The sequence below is a fragment of the Cetorhinus maximus genome, chromosome 19 (assembly GCF_964194155.1).
Source record: "Cetorhinus maximus chromosome 19, sCetMax3.hap1.1, whole genome shotgun sequence".
NCBI classification, from domain to species: domain Eukaryota; kingdom Metazoa; phylum Chordata; class Chondrichthyes; order Lamniformes; family Cetorhinidae; genus Cetorhinus; species Cetorhinus maximus.
In genome coordinates, this window is record NC_135897.1 from 11,330,728 (window position 1) to 11,345,993 (window position 15,266).

Here is a 15,266-nt window from a genome sequence, read left to right on the forward strand (position 1 = left end):
GCAATCACTTGGTACTACACTGAAATATCAGCCTAGATTATGTGCTCAAGTTCTGAAGTTCTTGAGTTCACAACCTTCCGACTGAGAGGAAAGAATGTTACTCCAAAGCCAAGCAAAAATCAAAGGAGTAAAATTCCAGGTACTTCTCCTTACTGGTGCTCCGGATGAGGAACTTTGACTGCTCAGACAATAGTGGTTTGCTATCCCATCTGTAAGGATATTTAGAGTGAACCATAGTGTGGGCCAGCCAACACAGGGATGGCAGGTTCTATTTCCTGAAATACATTAGTGAACCAGCTGGTTTATACAAAACATTACCCAATTTTGAATTCAATTCCAAAACTGGTGGCCAGTCCAGTGTCATAACCACAACTCCACCAGTCTAGCGTCCATCATTGATATCTACCATCATGTACTTGCCAACTGGCTACAGTTTCACGAGCTGGTTGTCAAGGTAGGAAGACAAGAATTCTTGGAACGAGGTATGTCTTACTTCTTCCACAAACATGCATAATCTATCATCTCATTCACTGTAACTTCGAGTTCATCCAAAACTCTGCTGCCCATATCTTGATTCGCACCAAGTTCCGCATTACCCTTGTGCTCGCTTATATATGGGGGCTTCTAGTCTGGCAACAAATTGATTTTAAAATTTTCAACCCAGTGTTCAAATCTCACCATCGCCTCACCCCTCTCTATCTCTTAACCTCCTAAAGCCCCACAAGCCTCCAAGATTTCTGCGCTTTTCCAATTCTGGCATCTTAAGCATCCCAAATTTTAATCTGGCTATGCTCCAGTGAAGAGCATTGGGGCATTTTACTACATTCAAGGCGCTACACAAATGCAAATTGTGCTCTCATCCAATAAAAGTTCTTCACTAATACACCATGATCCAACAATGTTGAAGTGAACTGCCAGAATAACCATCCATTCCCTTTGATCCCCGCGGTTCTGCTCTGGTGAGCTGCCCTCCAGATGGGAATCCTCACCCTACTCCACTGCCTGCACCAGAACCAAAAGATCCCTGAAGCTCCTTCAGTAAGTGCATACGTAACTCCATTATTCTCACTCCTAATTCAAAATTATCCAGCAGAGATTAAAAGAAACACAATGCTGAAGTTCAATTTAAACACCAAAAATTGTGGAAACCTATTTTCTTTCATGGGGTGTGGGTGTCACTGAAAAGGCCAGCATTTGTTGCCCATCCCCAATTGCCCTTGAAATGAGTGGCATGCCAGGTCATTTCATTTAAGATTCAACCACATTGCTGTTTGTCTGGAGTCACACATAGGCTAGACCAGATCAGGACAGCAGGTTTCCTTCCCTAAAGGACATTAGTGAACCACTTGGGCTTTTACAACAATTGTCCATTACTGGGACTAGCTTTCAATTCCAGATTTTATTAATTAATTCAATTTAAATTCCACCAGCCACTATGGCGGGATTTAAGCCCATGTTCTCAGAGCATTAGTCTAGTCCTCTGGAACGCTAGTCCAGTGGCATTACCACTACATCACCGTCTCCCTGCTAACATGCAGATTATGCATCAGAATCTGGAACTGGAGAGTTAGGGCTTTGGATCGAAGATGGGTTCAGATTTAGCATACAGCTCAAAAGATTAACAAGTCACCCCTTCCTGTTTCAGATGTTAACAGACCTTGTATGTGTCAATTTAAGGTTTCAATTCAATTGAAATTGTAAAAAGAAACCTACAAGTCTGCAGAGATTAACAGTTCATCCATCTTCTTTCTGCTTGTGAGGAATTCCTAGGCATGAAATAGCTGCCATGCTCACTCACTTAAATCATCTCACTTCAAAGGGCTTCATTCTAGATGAAGCGCTTTGGGATGTTTCAGTAACATGAGAAAGTGCCAGGCTAATGCTGGCTTCAAGTCTTCACTACAAATTCACTTTATTTACAGGGACTGACGGAGGATGGTTTCCATTTACCTGTTACGTTATTGTTGCCCGGTGCCCCTGGACCACTGCTGTTCTGCATGCTGGTGATGGAAGGCTGGCCTGCTCCCAGGCCTGATGCAGGTACACCAGGCCTTGGAAACTGCTGGGTGCTCATTCGATCCTGGAATAAAACAGTAGGGAGGTAGTTACACACAAAGGACATTGGTAGTGGGGGTGCCGGTTGTTGGGGGGATGGAAGGTGGAGTAAGCCACAGTGTGTTATTTTCCATTGGTCATGAAGTGTGTATGGTTTTAAATAACTTACAAAGGACCACCATCTGTAAAATTCCTTTCAAAACCGTAAAACAAAACATTCTGCAAACTGCTGCAAGCTCATCTTTTTTCAACCAGTAGGGTCACCCCAGTTTCATCAACAGATGATAATATTCTGCAAATGCCCCTATTCTGTTCAGGAGCTGGCACAAGCACAATGGCCCACATGACAGTCTGTGCTGCATCATTCTATGATTCTAATTAATAGAACAAATTTAAACATGGCTAGTTTGAACAAAACCTCAATCTAAAACATTTTCTTATTGCCCGCGACTACTCGACACTATTCCATGTGGTGCACACTGGTTTGAGAAAACCCTAATGGTACGTTGCATTCGCCTTCTCCTCAGGGCTGTCCACTGGGCATAAGGCACAGACTGTTGCACGACTTCCAGAAAATTTTCCATTTTTAAGGAAAATATCCAAGGATGAAATTGCAATGTTCAGTTCAGCTTCACATATGAAAATCTCTGAGATTTCACCACAAAGTGATGTCCCCGTTTAGTGCAAGAACATTCAAAAGCCCTGTTTTGGTGGCTGGCACAGTGCATTCCAAAGTCTCAGGGACCAATTCATCGAACCAAACAACACAAGTGAAGGCCAGTCAGCACATTGTACCTGTGCTGGCTCTTCGAAAAAATGATCCAATTAGTCCCGTCCACCTGCTCTTTCCCTGTAACCCTGCAAATTTCTCTTTTTCAATTATTTATTGAATTTCCTTTTGAAAGTTATTAGGCCGCACATTTCAGCACTGTTGGTGTACCACAGGGACGGCAGCAGTTCAAGGCAGCAGCTCACCACCACCTTTCTCAAGGGCAACTAGGGATGGGCAATAAATGCTGGTCCAGCCAGCGAAGCCCACACCCCATGAATGAACAAAAAAAACTTGCTGTGTAAAAACTTCTTTCCTTCCCCCTTGGATCTTTTGCCAGTGACCTCAAATTGGTGTCATCTGGTTACCAACCCTCCTGCCAGTGGAAACATTTTCTCCCTGTCCAGTCTATCAATAAATCTCCTTTAAACCACCTCAGCTTCTCTAGTTTCTCTGCCTAAATGAAATCCATCATCCCTGCTATTATTGAGAGTTTGGATAACAAAATCAAGGCCATGCCAAACCTTTGGGCCTCAGCTGGAGTACTGTGTTCAATTCCAGACACAACTTCAAGAAGGATGTTAAGGCCTTCATGAGGGAGCAGACAAGGTTTACCAGGATGATGGACTTCAGTTATGTGGAGAGATTGGGAAACTGGGAATATTCTCCTTAGAAAAGAGGTTAAGAGAATTAATTGGGGTGTTCAAAACTGAGGGGTTTTGGTGAAGTAGATAGGAAGAAACTGTTTCCTCAGAGGAGTCAGTCAATAACTAACTAGAGGTCATAGATATAGAATAATTGGCAAAAAACTAGATAACACAAGAGGGTTACGATCTGGATGTAGACCTAACAGATGGTGGAATCAGATTCCACAGGCATATTTAAAAGGCAACTGTACATGTACATCAAGAGGACTGATATGCAGTGTATGAATGGCCTACTCCTGCTCCTAATTTATATGTTCGTAACAGGGAAAAGGCTGAGGTGTGGGACCAAATTGGTAAAATCTTTCAAAGCTCCAGCACAGGCACAATAGAGGTATTCAAAACCATGAGGGATCTGGACAGAGTAAATAGGGAAAAACTGTTCCTATTGATGGAAGGATTGAGAACAAGAGGGCACAGATTTAAGGTAATTGACAAAAGCGGCAATGGAGACACGAGTAGAAACTTTTTCACGCAGCGAGTGGTTAAGATCTGGAATGTACTGCCTGAGAGTGTGGCGGATGGAGGTTCAATCGAGGCATTCAAGAGGGAATTGGATTATCTGAAAAGGAAGAATATGAATGGTTACAGGGAGGAGGCAGGGGGAATGGCACTGGGTGCATTGCTCATTGGAGAGCCAGCAGGGACATGACAGATTGAATGGCCTCCTCCTGTGCGCTTTTCAGTAAAGCTCCTCTGTACCCTCTCCAAAGCCTTGACATTCCTCCCAAAGTGTGGTGCCCAGAATTGGATGCAATGCTCTAGCTGAAGCCCAATCAGATTTTATATAAAGTTTACATGTCAAGGTTGAATCTGCGTTCCCATCATTTGTAGAGATCTCAAGCTTCCAAAAAAGATCCTGGTATGCACCAACCTGACAGTATCATGATAAACACCCTTTCCAAACCTTCAGGCCCATTAACAGATCAAAGCACAAATAAAAATCAGTGCAAATAGGGACAAGTTACCAGGGATTCAATGATTAAATTGTGAGGGCTCAAGGGTAACGTGATACCTTAGAGTCAGAGAATGGACACCCCTGACTCAGCATTCCTATCAGTGAGATAATGATCACAACAAATGAGAGGATGCTTGAAATGAAAACGAAAAGTGACAAGATTATTTATAGTGAGAATAGTGTATTGTGGTTACATTATTCAGATGGCCAAGAGTATCGACTGGAAAAGTTGATAGTAATAGAGCAAGCGAGATGCAAAGATGGGACAGAAAAGTTAATGCCCAGGACCAATCCAATTCTGCTGTGCAAAGACTGGAGCGTAGAGAGCACTGGCTGCTGACCTCAAGAGTGGCAGTGGGAACAAGAAAAAGTTTCTCATTTTAAGTAGAGAGCTGCACATTTTATTTCATGCACTATAGTTTTGCCTTCAAATACAAACATTTGCTCAAGTATTAGTAAAGGGACACAGCTCCCTCAGATAAATAAAACTGCCCAAGCCTCACTAACTCCACCTCCGCCAACCCCCCCTTCCCCTTTCTCTCAGTACCCAGGGACTTCCCCCTCCCATCCTCAGTACCTGGGGACTCCCTGTGTCTCACAACAACTTGTAGCTAAAAAGCACCTTTAACCTAAAGAAACATCCCAAGATCCTGCACAGGAGTGTTTTAAAACAATCCAAGCCGCATAAGGAAGTATTAGGAGCAGGTAACCAAAAGCTTGGTCAAAGAGATAGGATTTAAGTTGTTTTAAAGGAGAAAAGAGAGATAAGCAGAGGGGTGTAGGGTTAGGGTATTGCAGAGCTTGGGGCTTCAGCTAGTGAAGGCACAGTTACCAATGGTAGAGCGCTGGGAGATGTTTGTCTCTCCCTCCCTCCACCCGGGGCCTCACCGTCTCTCCCTCCCTCCCTCCCTCCACCCGGGGCCTCACCGTGTCTCCCCCTCCCTCCACCCGGGGCCTCACCGTGTCTCCCCCTCCCTCCACCCGGAGCCTCACCGTGTCTCCCCCTCCCTCCCTCCACCCGGGGCCTCACCGTGTCTCCCCCTCCCTCCCTCCACCCGGGGCCTCACCGTGTCTCCCTCCCTCCCTCCACCCGGGGCCTCACCGTGTCTCTCCCTCCCTCCCTCCACCCGGGGCCTCACCGTGTCTCTCCCTCCCTCTCTCTGTCACTGCCCAGGGCCTGATGTCGCTCCCTCTACCAGGGGCCTCACTGTGTCTCTCCCTCCCTCTCTCTGTCACTGCCCAGGGCCTGATGTCGCTCCCTCCACCCGGGGCCTCACTGTGTCTCTCCCTCCCTCCCTCTGTCACTGCCCAGGGCCTGATGTCGCTCCCTCTACCAGGGGCCTCACTGTGCCTCTCGCCTCCTCTCTACCCGGGGCCTAATATGTCGAGCCGATCCTCACCTCAGGTTATTCCCCGGTGGGGTAAGATTGCTCGCTGTGCCTGCCTCTCCTCTCCCGGTCACTCTTCCCTCTTCTCGCTTCTACAGACTCCGCGAACCATCGACGACAGCCTGAACAACCGGAGCTCTGATTGGCGGAGCTCCGGAGCGCCCCGTCTTTCTATTGGATAACGACCCGAGCAAACGCAGCACTGCGACGAGCAACGCCTGTTCCGATTGGCTGCCAGCTGGCAGGCCCTTCGGCAGCTCCCATTGGTAGGAATTGACCGAGGGTGAACTCTGACCGGGGTTGCCATGGCAGCCAGTGAAGAGCGGACGTGTGTACGCACAGCCTTCTGGGAGTTGTAGTCTCTTTAGTTTCCAGAGTACATCCAGAGTTGATGGAGGTCGGAGAAAGACGGAGGGCCGTCGACCTCAAATGTTAATTGTTTCTCTCTCCACAGATGCTGAGGATTTCGAGCGCTTTCTGTTTTTTTTTAGATTTTCAGCACTTGCAGTTTTTGCAATATCCTCTCCCTGCGGGCTCCTCAATGGGACTTTGCCAAGTGGGCCCTCCTACTGGAGCCTGAACGTGATTGAACAGGCAATACAGAATCTAACCATGGTCCCTTGACACTCCGGCACTGAATCCCCCAGCTAGCTACATCCTGGGGGATACAACTGACTAGAAACTGAACGGGATCAGCCATATAAATACTGTGGCTACAAGAGCAGGTCAGAGGCTAGGAAACCTCCACTGAGTAACTCACCTCCTGACTCCCCAAAGCTTTTCCACCATCTACAAGGCACAAGTCAGGAGTGTGATGGAATACTCCCCATTTGCCTAGATGAGTGCAGCTCCCACAACACTCAAGAAGCTTGACACCATCCAGGACAAAGCAGCCCGCTTGATTGGCGCCCCATCCACAAACATTCACTCCCTCCACCACCGACGCACAGTAGCAGCAGTGTGTACCATCTACAAGATGCACTGCAGAAACTCACCAAAGCTTTTTTGACAGACCATCCAAACTTCTACCATGTAAGAAGGACAAGGGCAGCAGACACATGGGAACACCAAGTTCCCCTCCAAGCCACTATCCTGACTTGGAAATATATCACCGTTCATTCACTGTCACTATGTCAAAATCCTGGAACTCCCTTTCTAACAGCACTATGGGTGTATTTAGATCACACGGACCGAAGCATTTCAAGAAGGCGGCTCACCACCATCTTCTCAAGGGCAATTAGGGATGGGCAATAAATGCCTGCCTTCATTGACCCCACATCCAGTGAAAGAACAATAAAAAATAGGGTTGCCAACCCTCCAGGAGTCCTGGAGCCTCCAAGAATTAAAGATTAATCTATACGCTGCTGTGAGCAATCCAGGAGAAAAATCACAATGGCATTAAAAGAAAAGTTAAAAGCTACTGCGGATGCTGGAAATCCAAAACAAAATAAAAACAGAATTACCTGGAAAAACTCAGCAAGTCTGGCAGCATCGGCGGAGAAGAAATCAGTCAACGTTTCGAGCCCTCATGGCCATGAGGGCTCGAAACGTTGACTGATTTCTTCTCCGCCGATGCTGCCAGACTTGCTGAGTTTTTCCAGGTAATTCTGTTTTTATTTTGTTTTAAAAGAAAAGTGTTTGTTTTCCTCTATTTTCTTTGAACACTTGATTGTCAGTTATGAAGATATTGGAGCTAGGAAAGCGAAGACGGACTGGACAGGTTAGTTGGCAGCAGGTGGTACAGTGAATAATTCTCCAGGAACTCCCCCAACCAAGTTGGCAAACCAGGATTTACCATACATCCCTATTTTCCAGGGACAGTCCCCAGATGAGCTGCAGTGTCCCTTGTCCCTGAGCAAACCATGTCCATGGAACAGCCTCCGGTTCATGAAACTCGTCCTTGAATGAATACCCCAAGTATTGATGGCCGCAAGGGTTAAAATCAGGATCCACGTCGGGCAAACTCCAAGTAAAAAAACTTTAGAGACACTTTGGGGGAGTTGGGGGGTTGTTGCTGGTGTCTTAGGGTTGCCAGCCCTCCAGGATTAGCCTGGAGTCTCCAAGAATTGAAGATCAATCTCCAGGACACAGCTGCGTGCAAACCCGCTGAAAAATCATCAGGACATTAAAAAAGATTTTTGTCATTTTCTTTGAACATTCCTCTTTACCAGATATTAAAATATAGAAAATGGGGGGAGGTGGGGGGGGGAGAGACTGTTTGGCTGACAGTCAAGCATTATCCAATTGGGTAATGAGTCTTTTTGATTTCCATTTGGCGTAGGAAGGCAGTGCGTTGTGAGGATGGGTGTGTCGGCCAACTAATGGCTGGAGCATCAGGCAAGTCATATGAAACCTTCAGATTTCATCATTTAATCACATTCAATCTTCTATTTAATCACAGTTTACAACCCTAGCTGCCGGAGCTATGAGCAGTAGGTTACCGTGGCTTTTCAGGCTGCCGGAGAGGTGTGTACTGTGCATACGCAAAGTTCGAACATCACAAATAGGGGAAAAACACCATCCCGGCCTCAAGCAACCCGGGACACGGAACAAGTGGCCCAATTATAGGACAATCCCTTAATTCCGGGATGGTTGGTCACCCTTATCCATGTGACCCCCCCCCCCAAACTGCCGTACATTCAAGACAATAAAGTGGGCAAGGCTGTGCGGTCTCTGCGGGGGGCGTGGGTTCTGACTGAGGGGAGGGATGTCAAATTTGTTTTCAACCAGTAGAGGGGAGGGTGTTATAATTTGATGCTCATTCACTAAAAGGGGAAGCTGGAGCCAGTCTTTCTGTAACATAGATTTATTCACAAGACCCAGTGAACATAGGTACAGACTCCCTTTTCCTCCCCCCCTCCCCCAACACAGCTGGAAACCGATTCTTATGTATACTTAAGAATAATGCCCTAACCTTTCCCTGATTACTAACAGTTGCTCTCACTTACAACCAACGCGTGCACTTCATTGTGATAGAATTGCAATGTTAACAGGGCGGGATCACTGAGGGACATTCATCTATGAAGAGATCACGCTCTATGGCCACAGTGTGCCTGCTCTATCCTCCCAACTGACAACTGTGCAGTCCCACCCTTGCCAGATAGTCCCCAGAACGCACACAGTTCTGCTGTGAAATTTAGTCAAAGGAAAAATGGCCCTGGAGTTAAAATGTCCTAGAAATGAGGTGAGGGGACACTGAAAACTGGACAAGTGAGCAATGGCGGGAGTTGAGCCACGTGGATATGACTGGGAGCCTTGGATGGTGTGGGAGAACGTCACACAGCATTTCCCCACATTTGCTTTAGAAAATATGGTCATCCTAGATTTATGCCCTTACAAGAGGCTGGGGTTAACCCTCCCAGGTTGTCCTGAGATGAAGATTCATCTTCAGGGCATTGCTGTGAGCAACCCTGGATAGTAATCTCACTCAGAAGTTGTGAAATATTATGCATATTTTTCATTTTTGTACATTAGTTATTAAAATATTGAAGGAGGATTTAGAAAAAAAATGCTGTTTAACTGGCTAGGGCGAGAGATCATGTCATGAAACTGTCAGGAACATGTCCAACTAGAATTGAAAACCCTACATATTCACTAATGCTCTATTCGTGTCTCAAAAAACAGACAATCATGGAGCAGCCTTTTCTTCTCTTCCTGGCGCAGGTCAGCTTCTTAAAAAAAAGAGTTAATCTCACTCATCAATTCAACTCATTTTTGCTAATTCAACCATAACATGCAGGCCTCTCTGTATCTGGATAAAATCAACACAGTTGTACAGGAGAACTGTATTAATAGGCTGTTAGGTATATTATTAAGATACACAGGTGAAGGGCATTGTTTCATTAAAAACTTAGAAACTTATAAAGAGAGCCCTGCCTTCTGCAGCCAGTGGGCACGCAGGGGCTGGAGTGCATTATCAGCCCCCAAAATAACATTCTTTAAATATGTAAGGTTCCTTTAAACAAATGTTTCTCCCTTGTTACAGTTCCCCTTTAAGAGGATATCACTTTGATTTGATGTAGTTACTTAATTTGATCTGTTCACCTGTTAATTTGCCATTAGTTACAGGTATACTCAAAAGGGTATAAAGAGACACTAGCCTTTCGCAACTAGGGGCCACCGGAGGGGCTGGAGTGCTCTATCAGCCCCAAAAATTACATTTTGTTTTAGTTTGTTAAGTTTCCTTTAAATCCTTATCCTTTGTTACAGTGCCCCTTTAAGGGGCTGTCAATTTGGTTAATTTAGCTAATTTGATTAACTGTTCTTAGTTCATAGGTATTCAAAAGAGTATAAAAAAGACCGACCTTCCGCAACTGGTGGGCACCATTGGGGCTGGAGTGTTTCGTTGGCCCCCAAAACAATATTTTGATTTAGATAAGTTTCCTTTGGAGTTTTGTTTCTGTTACAGTGCCCCTTTAAGGGACTGTCACTTTAAGTTACTTTGTTAATTTGCCCATTTGTTTATTGCAATGCTCAAAAGAATATAAAGAGAGACTGCTGGGAGTCTGGGTTAGTAGGTATGAGGCAAACATATGTAATGCTGTGTTCTGTAAATAAATGAATTATCAAGAAAAGGATTTGAACCTGGTTTTATACTTCACCATCTGGTCTGAGATCCATTTATTAGACTGGTCCAGCAGGAGAGCTAACGGCAAGGAAATGAGTCAAGACAAGCAAACACACTTACGAGAGAGAGAGAAAACAATGACAATGTGCAGAACATCTAACAGCCTCTAGTGAGGAGAAAAGCCTAATGCATTTGGTATTCTCAGATTGCCTGCCAAGCAAGTTCTAACCAGACCTGACACTGCTTAGTTTCCCAGATCAGATCAGATTCTTTCAGAGTAATGTGGCAGTAGTGCTTTGCTTCTCTTCACTTAAAGTCTTCCTGCTTTGTACCTATATTCAGCAGCTTATTAGCTTCATGAGGTCAGACAAGAACAGTTTTGTTTTGCTTTATTTATTCAATCTTAATCACATTACAGCTTTGTGATCATTCCTCTACCAGTTTTTTGCTACAGAAATTAAAGTTCAGTTTAATTCGGCCCTTGCTTGCAAAACTCAAAACATATTGTCTAACATCAGATGTGATTCTGCAATTTGACAGCACTAACTGAACAATACCAAGTGTTAAGAATTATACTAACAAATGAAGATTATTAGTCAGGCTTGCAATGTGGCTCACTTACACTTGCTAGAAGTTACATATATTAATATGCAGGGCCTTGGCCTCTGCAAGTAGAAAGAACATGTGAAAGGCATTGTGGCTTTTTTGAATTAAACAAATGTATGAGGGACAATAGTTACCTGGAGCATTCTCTGTAACAATGCCTCGACCAGAGTCAACTTGTCAACCACTCAGCTCCCTTTTCTTATGCAGTAAGAATTGTTGCTCCCTATGAGATTGATGACTCTTGTCATCTGTCTTAATGAGTGCAAGATGAAAAACTTCAACAGTATGTCTCTTTTTCCAGCAATACTCAAATTCTGTACAACCAAGTGGCTAAAGTTCAGTTTGTTGCCCATAGCACATATTAACCAATTAAACTTCAAAATCTGATCAAAAATATATCCTTAAATTTTATTCTGAATAATAAGCCCATAATGTCTTAAAATGCTCTGTTTATTTCTGAAATGGCATTTCAGGTTGATTCCTCTTCTCTTAATAGTGTATTGCACTTTGAGCAATCACAAATCTGGGCAACCAAACTTTAAATTAATCACAGCTCCACTAGACTCAGCCAGACACTCCTGCCCTGCAATTCCCATCTCAAAATACAGTCCCATGGGACTCTGATTCCCACAGTTTGGCTCCCACCCAGTATGTAAACCAAACACAACTGTGGAACATTTTATTTTGTTCATTCCTGCAATTTGGGCATTCAGCATCGGTTGCCCATTCCAAATTACCCTTGAGAAGGTGGTGGTGAGCTGCCTTCTTAAACCGCTGCAGTCCGTGTACTGTGAGACTGAGGTGATTGGTTTCCAACAACCACAACCATCTTCCTTTGGGCTAGGTTTTGATCTGATCTGTTGGTTGTGGGATCGCTTAGCTCCATCTATTGTATGCTGCTTCCACTGTTTATCGTGCATGTAGTCCTATGTTGTAGCTTCAACAAGTTGGCACCTCATTTTTAGGTATGCCTGATGCTGCTCCTGTTATGCTATCCTGCACTCTTCATTGAACCAGCATTGATCCCCTGGCTTGGTGGTAATGGTAGAATGAGGGATATGTCAGGCCATGAGGTTACAATTTGTGCTGATGGCTCACAGATGCCCAGTTTTGAGCTGCTAGATCTATTTTGAATCTATTCCATTTAGCACAGTGGTAGTGCCACACAAGCTAGAGCCTGTCCTCAAGTTTGAGGACAGGACTTTAATAGTCACTGCTACCAATACTGTCATGGGCAGCTGTATCTACAACAGGGAAATGTTTGACAACAAAGTCAAGTGAGGTATTTCTCTTGCCACCTGCTGTCGCTATGTCCAACAGGATTCAGCCAGCTCGGTCACCGGTGATGCTGTTGTTGGTGATGGACAGTAGTATTCAACATGGAGGAGTACTGATTCATGAGCTGAGTGAGGGCGGTAGGTAGGTAATCAGCAGGGGATTTCATTGCCTATGTTTGACCTGATGCCATGAGACTTAATGGGGTTCCAGGGTCAATTTTGAGAACTCCCAGGGCCACTCCCTCCCGACTGTATACTACTCTACCACCACGTCTGGTGGGATAGGACATGCTCGAGGATGGTGATGGAGAGGTCTGGAACATTAGATATAAGGTATGATTCTGTGCACAGCTATGTCCAGCTGTTGCTTGACTGATCTGTGGCATAAGATGTTAGTGAGTTTGCAGGATGTTACTCCATAGTTTCTGAATCTGATGTCTTGGTTGATGTTTATCTGGTTTTATTATTACTATAGTATAGTTTTCCATTGCAGTTTGGTACAACTGAGTGGCTTACTAGGCCATTTCAGAGAGCAGTTAAGAGCCCATCATTTTGCTGTGGGTCTGGAGTCACAAATGGGCCAGACCAGGTAAATATGAGAGTTTTCCTTCCCTAAAGGACATAAGTGAATCTGGGTTTTTATGAAAATCTGGTAGTTTCACCATTACTGAGATTAGCTTCGAATTACAGATTTATTTATTTGTCTGAATTTAAATTTCCCGGCTACTGCATTGGGATTTGAAATCATGTCTCTGGTCCAGGACTCTGGATTACTTGACTAGTAACATGTACTGCCACGCCTGTTATTGTGCTTTATATAATTTAACTGCACACATAAGTTGATTAAATTGGACAGAGTCTCATCCTGTGTCCCACACACTGGGCAGGATACCATCTTCACTCACCCCATCTTACATAAAACAGTCAAAGTAAACATCCAGTTGTGGGCCAACCTAAAAGTTCAATATGCTTGGGACGCTTCAACTTCACCCACACCCCATTGCAAATGCTGATAAAGTCCAGCTGTGAGTACACTCAGACCTCTTCAGTCCAGAAAGCTATTGTTTGAAAACACCAGTTTTCCGGAAATCTTTTGAGCAGGCCTTAGTGTCATCGGCATCATTTTAGTACAGAACTTTGGGGACGGAAACATGGAAGGTACAGTATGTGGATGGGTTAAACAATTTTTATTACTGCCTTATAATGTTTTATCACCTTTGACTGAAGAAATGTCACATAATTTCAGTCCTAAATGATTAACCCCTTATCCTGAAACTGTGCCCCCTTATTCTAGATTCTCCAGCCAGGGGAAACAACCTCTCGTTGCTTACCTTGTCAAGCCCCTTCAGAATTTTGAATGTTTCAATGAGATCACCTTTCATTCTTCTAAACCCCAATGGGTACAGGCCCAATTTACACAGCCTCTCATCACAGCTCAAACCTTTCATCCCAGGGACCAATCTAGTGAACCTTCACTGCACTGTGCCCAATGCAAGTATATCCTTCCTTAAATATGGAGACCAAAACATACTGTTCTCCTGGTGTGGTCTCACCAAAGCCTGTACAATTGTAACAAGACTTCCTTATTTTTGTATTCTAATTCCCTTGTAATAAAGACCAACATGCCATTTGCCTTCCTAATTGCTTGTTGCACCTGCATACTAACTAACTTTCTGTGTTCCTTGTACGAGTACACCCAAACCCCTCTGAACATCAACATTTGCAAGTTTTACGCCTTTTCAAAAATATTCTGCTTTTCTATTCTTACTACCAAAGTGAATAACCTCACACTTTCCCACCTTATTCCCATCTTCCACCGTGTCACCCACTCACTTAACCTGTCGACATCTTGCTGAAAAGAGACATATACCAAAGTTTTTCATCCTGCACTTATCAGGACAAACAGAAGAATGCCAAATTTCAAACAAAGCAATGATGTATACTACAAGAGAAAAGGGTTGACAAATTGGTTGACAAGTTGACTCTAATTGGCCAAGGTGTTGCCATGGAGAAAACAATGGGGAACTATAGGCTCCCATGCTCCCAGGTAATTCAAAAAAGGCACAAGGCTTGAACATACTCCTTTTGTTTGCAATGAATGGGTCCCTGCGTATGAATATGTCACTTCAAAATGAGCCATTTGCCAGCTTGAACGATCATCTTAAATTGGTTGTTAGTGTAGCTATTAGCACACTCAGGTTTGTTCAGTAAGTTTTTTTTAATTTACTCACATCACTGTCTAGGCCAGTATCTATTAGGCCCATCCCTTGTTCAGGGTCAACCATATTGCTGTGGGGTCTGGAGTCACATGTAGGCCAGCAGATTTCCTTCCCTAAAGGGCATCAGTGAACCAGATGGGTTTTTACAACAGTTGACAATGGTTTCATGGTCATCATTAGACTTTTATTTTCAGATTTTTTATTGAATTTAAATTCCACTATCTGCTGTGGTGGGATTCAAACCCAGGTCCCCAGAGCATTACCCTGGGGTCTCTGGATTTTTAGTCTATTGACAATACCACTATGCCGTCGCCTCCCCATTACAATTGCAGAATCACATCTAACAGGAGATATTTGTCATGGGCTTTGCAAGCGCGGGTTGGTTGAGTACTGTCTGTACTCTGCCTATTACAAACAACTGAAGGAACATGCTGCTTGATTAGATCAGCCAATTGTTGGGACATATGAGCCTATGTACCTGGCATTGCACTGACATTGAAATTCACACATGAATTGTGTGTTAGGCAGAATGTCTTCTTGGACTGACAGCAGCAAATTTGAACAACAGATTAAACAACCTATTTCATGCTGCTACCATGCAGTGGCTACGTAAGTGGTATTTTCCACTGACAGGCCTCCCTTGTTTTGCTCGTGTTTCCTGATCTAATTTCAGGATTGCTTCACTTGGCAGTGTTTTCTCTTTTCCTCCCACTTTATTCCCTT

General features: G+C 44.3%; 1 protein-coding gene across 2 annotated transcripts in view; it reads right to left on the reverse strand.

The window, feature by feature from the left end:
- sap130b (Sin3A-associated protein b) overlaps window positions 1–7,205 on the reverse strand; it is a 56,853-nt gene extending 49,648 nt beyond the window's left edge. For both annotated transcript variants that reach the window (XM_078563498.1, XM_078563497.1), the window contains exons 1-2: window positions 5,887–7,205; window positions 1,951–2,080 (exon numbers count right to left, since the gene is read on the reverse strand). In XM_078563498.1, coding sequence (XP_078419624.1) covers window positions 1,951–2,074 — 124 coding nt within the window. In that variant the 5' untranslated portion in view covers window positions 2,075–2,080; window positions 5,887–7,205. The remainder of the gene's footprint in view (window positions 1–1,950; window positions 2,081–5,886) is intronic.
- Window positions 7,206–15,266: the final 8,061 nt, after the last annotated feature.